Genomic DNA, 2,357 nt, shown 5'->3' with positions numbered 1-2,357 from the left:
TTGGACAGTGGATACCATTATGGTGAGCCAGAGAAAGCAACAGTAGCTTGGGGGGAAAAACAGATGTGAGTTCTGAGTGACGACACGGTGATGATCCCTGGGTCTCCACATATAAAAGTGGCCAGTCTCCCAGTGCGCGCTGCAGTGGAGGCTAGATCACCATGATGATAATCCGCTTGGAATGAACACGAAGCACATCTGGATGGAAAGGGCAGAGCCACGGAGATAAGGTGAGTGGTTCAGAGGCTGACTGGCATCTCCATTCCACGAAGCAGATAAGAGGGAAAGTGTATTTCTCGGTGAGTTAACGGCCATTTATTTCCAGCGTGAACTGTCTGGATAGAGAGGACGCAAACTAGGCAAAAGTTAAGCCAAGAGCCAGATTCACTTACAGCCGCTTTGGACCTGAACCATGTTTATACTCACTTCATAATAACCTTTACTAAAGAGTGTATGGTGATCAGGCCATTTTTGGCATATATGTGCTCCAAGAAAGCTATAAATAATGTAAACCCTAGACAATCTCAATAGGTTCTGCCAAAAAAATCCAAACAAAGGGAGACCCGCAGTCCATTTATGACAACGCCAGGTATCACAGGACTATTCCACAATAAATCAGGCTTTTTCTGTGAGTAAAGAGGGAGAGTAGATTGCTGAGCCATTCTGCAAATAGTGAAACACTGCGATGGTATCTGTTTCTCATTAGTGATGAAACATTTCTCATTTCCTGCAAGAACCTCTGAGCGGAGGCGGAGGCATTCCATCAAAGTATCGATGATTTCATAACGTCTTCTACCAGGAATGCTTGAGCTGTGTTCTTCCAAATGTATGCAATAATACTTCTTCTGACGGCAGTGATTTAACCACGTATCACTTTCATTTTTACTTTCCAGTTGCTTCCAATGGCTCCAATGGTTGTGAATGCGTCGGACTGGTCGGTCCCCACCATGGACCCAGACCTGGACCCCTGCAGTAACTACACAGAAGCCTGGCTGTGGCTCTCCTCCCTCCAGCCGGCCTACCTGGGTCTGGTCAGCGCGGTGGGTGTGGTGGGGAACGGCCTGGTTCTCTGTGTGCTCTGCCTACAGAGGAAGCCCTGCACCGTGGCTGACGTTTACCTGGGGAACCTGGCCGCGGCCGACCTGGTCATGATGACCTGCCTTCCCTTCTGGGCCGTCACCATTGCCCAAGGCTACCAGTGGAACTTTGGGGAGGCGCTCTGTAAGCTGGTCAACGTGGCCATCTCTATGAACTACTACTGCAGTGTGCTTTTCCTGGTGCTGGTGAGCGTGGACCGCTACCTGGCCCTGGTGAAGCCCATGAGCCCCAGCCGGCTGAGGAGAGCAGCCTGGGCCAAGCGGGTCTGCCTGGGGATCTGGACCCTGGGCTTCCTTCTCAGTCTGCCCGTCCTCTTCTTCCGGACAGTGACTTACGTGCCAGATCCCGGGGTGGACGCCTGCATCCTGGCCTACCCTCACCCAGCCTGGAGCGTCCAGCACAATATCACTAGGAACGTTCTGGGCTTCCTGGTTCCCGTCCTGGTAGTGACTTACTGCAGCCGTCACATCGTGGCGGCGCTGAACGACGGCCGAGCGAGAAGAATCCCCGGGGTTCGGGCGGAGAGGAAGGCCACCTACCTGGTACTCGCCGTCCTGGCCGTCTTCCTCTTCTGCTGGACGCCGTACCAGGTGATGAGGTTCCTCGACACTCTGGATTACTTCCAGGTGACACCTGGCTGCCTCTGGGGCCACATCCTCGACATCGGCATACAGCTTTCTACATATCTTGCGTACAGCAACAGCTCCATTAACCCCTTCCTGTTCGTCATCGTGGGGAAGCATTTCAGGAAAAGGGCGAAAGAGGTGTTTGGGAAAACTCTGAACCCCTGCTCAAAAGACACGACTTACTTGACCGTCATTTTCACCTCAACGAATAGATTAAATGAAACACAGAAAATATGCATTGAAAAACTTGAACAAAAACAAACTGTATCTTGACTACCTGATGAAACGTCTAACAGTATTAACCTTGTGAAAGAAACTGCTGTGATAAACTTGAATCAAAGCTAATATCAAACTTTTTTTTTTCTAAATATTTACTATTTTCTTCTCAATTTTACCTTAATTTGTTGTTTTCTTGTGACCAAACGAGGTATGAATTGATCTGGGATGTTCCAGATGATTCTTGTTGAGTCATAATTACCGGTGGCCATCTGGCGCCGTATTGCCAAGGGATTTATTACCACAAATAGTGTACTTGGCTCTCTGTGTGCTATCCTTCCCCTTGCCTTTTCTTATTGCTTTTGTCATCATTTTGTTGACGCACCAAGAAATATTGGGATCTTACAACAGACTCAG

At 49.3% G+C, this 2,357-nt stretch overlaps 1 protein-coding gene across 1 annotated transcript; it reads left to right on the top strand.

Moving 5' to 3' along the window:
- The first annotated feature begins 911 nt into the window (after positions 1–911).
- On the top strand, positions 912–1,997 carry LOC139661970 (B2 bradykinin receptor). The gene has a single exon (XM_071540561.1). The coding sequence runs from the start codon at positions 912–914 to the stop codon at positions 1,995–1,997; it is 1,086 nt and encodes a 361-aa protein (XP_071396662.1).
- Positions 1,998–2,357: the final 360 nt, after the last annotated feature.

The sequence above is a fragment of the Centroberyx affinis genome, unplaced genomic scaffold (assembly GCF_046629955.1).
Source record: "Centroberyx affinis isolate AG114_WGS23_722 - 3 ecotype Tasmania unplaced genomic scaffold, CSIRO-AGI_Caff_v1 ptg003686l_1, whole genome shotgun sequence".
NCBI classification, from domain to species: domain Eukaryota; kingdom Metazoa; phylum Chordata; class Actinopteri; order Beryciformes; family Berycidae; genus Centroberyx; species Centroberyx affinis.
This window is presented reverse-complemented; position numbering and strand designations above follow the sequence as displayed.